This window comes from Emiliania huxleyi, assembly GCF_000372725.1.
Source record: "Emiliania huxleyi CCMP1516 unplaced genomic scaffold EMIHUscaffold_4669, whole genome shotgun sequence".
Classification (NCBI taxonomy): Eukaryota; Haptophyta; order Isochrysidales; family Noelaerhabdaceae; genus Emiliania; species Emiliania huxleyi.
The window spans coordinates 1-1,687 of record NW_005198487.1 but is presented as its reverse complement, the minus strand read 5'-3'; the positions used below and the strand labels follow the sequence as shown (position 1 = coordinate 1,687).

The 1,687-nt window shown below is 75.9% G+C and overlaps 1 protein-coding gene across 1 annotated transcript; it reads left to right on the top strand.

Annotated features, from left to right (window-relative positions):
• Positions 1-854: 854 nt before the first annotated feature.
• Positions 855-1,681, top strand: EMIHUDRAFT_124273 (hypothetical protein; the record flags this gene model as incomplete). Its single annotated transcript, XM_005768166.1, has 1 exon — positions 855-1,681. A coding segment is annotated over one exon (827 nt), but the record flags the coding sequence as incomplete, so codon positions are not given.
• Between the last annotated feature and the right edge of the window lie 6 nt (positions 1,682-1,687).

The following is a 1,687-nucleotide window of genomic DNA, read 5'->3' as shown; positions in this document are numbered from 1 at the left end:
AAAACGTAGGGAGGAAACCACGGGCCGACGACTTGGGTAGACGGGTTTGACTACGCCGGAAGATTCGACGCCAACAGTGTTAGCGGGGAGAGCGGGTGCCAAGGCGGCCGGAAGCGATCGCGGCGGTTAGAGCGGCGCCAGTTCCAGATAGTTGGGGCGACGGCGAGGTACTGGGAGCTGACTGCAAGAACGGGGGTATCCCGGAAGGCGGCGGCGGCAAGGGCGGAGACGAGGGCGGAGGTTGCGAGGGCGGAGGGGCGGGCGGCGGCGGCGAGGGCGTCTGCAGCGGCGGCGGCGGGGAGGGAAGGTGCGTTGGCGGCGGTGGCGACGGCGGCGGTGAGGGCGGCGGCAGCTGCGGCGGCGTGGAGGGAGGGTGCGAGATCGGCTGTGGCGATGGTGGCCCTGGCGGCGGCGGCGTCTGGCTCGGCAGACTCGGTGGCGATGCGCAGGGCGTCGGCGGGCTTGGTTGTGGTGACGGGCAGAGCCTTGCCGTCATCGGTATCACATAGACATCGTATAGCACGTCGGACGGCCAGAAGTCGTGGCACGTTGCGGTGAGGCGGCACCATTGCTTCCCCTCGTGGTAGAGATTGTGCTTGCACGGATCCTCCGGCTCCCAGAACGAGAGGTAGTTGCAGGCGGGGTCGGTGTGGCACATGCGGTGACACTCTTCTCTGATCTCGTCGGAGGAGGCGCCGCTTACCCAGCCCCCGAATATCTCCTCGTCGTGGCAAAAGCGTTTGTCTGGGGTGGGCTCAAGCACGAGGCAAGGCTCCAGAGGCAGCGGCGGTGAGGGCGGCGGCAGTGGTGGTGGCGGCGGCGGGGTGGCGGGAGGCGAGGGCGAGAGCGGCGGCATGCCGGAAGGCGGCGGCGGCGAGGGTGGAGGCGAGGGCGGAGGCGAGGGCGGAGGCGAGGGCGGAGGCGAGGGCGGATGCGAGGGCGGCGGCGGCGAGGGCGAAGGGGCGGGCGGCGGCGACGAGGACGGCTGCAGCGGCGGCGGCGGGGAGGGAGGGTGCGAGGGCGGCGGTGGCGAGGGCGGCAGCAAGATCGGCGGCAGTGCAGGTGGTGGCGGCGGCGGCGGGGTGACGGGAGGCGAGGGCGAGAGCGGCGGCATGCCGGAAGGCGGCGGCGGCGAGGGCGGAGGCGAGGGCGGAGGCGAGGGCGGAGGTGGCGAGGGCGAAGGGGCGGGCGGCGGCGGCGAGGGCGTCTGCAGCGGCGGCGGCGGGGAGGGAAGGTGCGAGGGCGGCGGTGGCGAGGGCGGCGGTGAGGGCGGCGGCAGTGCAGGTGGCGGCGGCGGCGGGGGGGTGACGGGAGGCGAGGGCGAGAGCGGCGGCATGACGGAAGGCGGCGGAGGCGAGGGCGGAGGCGAGGGCGGAGGTAGCGAGGGCTGCGGCGCGGGCGGCGGCGGCGAGGGCGGCTGCAGCGGCGGCGGCGGGGAGGGAGGGTGCGAGGGCGGCGGTGGCGAGGGCGGCGGTGCGGGCGGCGGCAGTGCGGGTGGCGGCGGCGGCGGCGGGGTGACGGGAGGCGAGGGCGAGAGCGGCGGCATGCCGGAAGGCGGCGGCAACGAGGGCGGAGGCGAGGGCGGAGGCGAGGACGGCGGCGGCGCGGGCGGCGGCGGCGAGGGCGGAAGGGCGGGCGGCGGCTTCGAGGGCGGCTGCAGCGGCGGCGGCAGGGAGGGAGGGTGCGA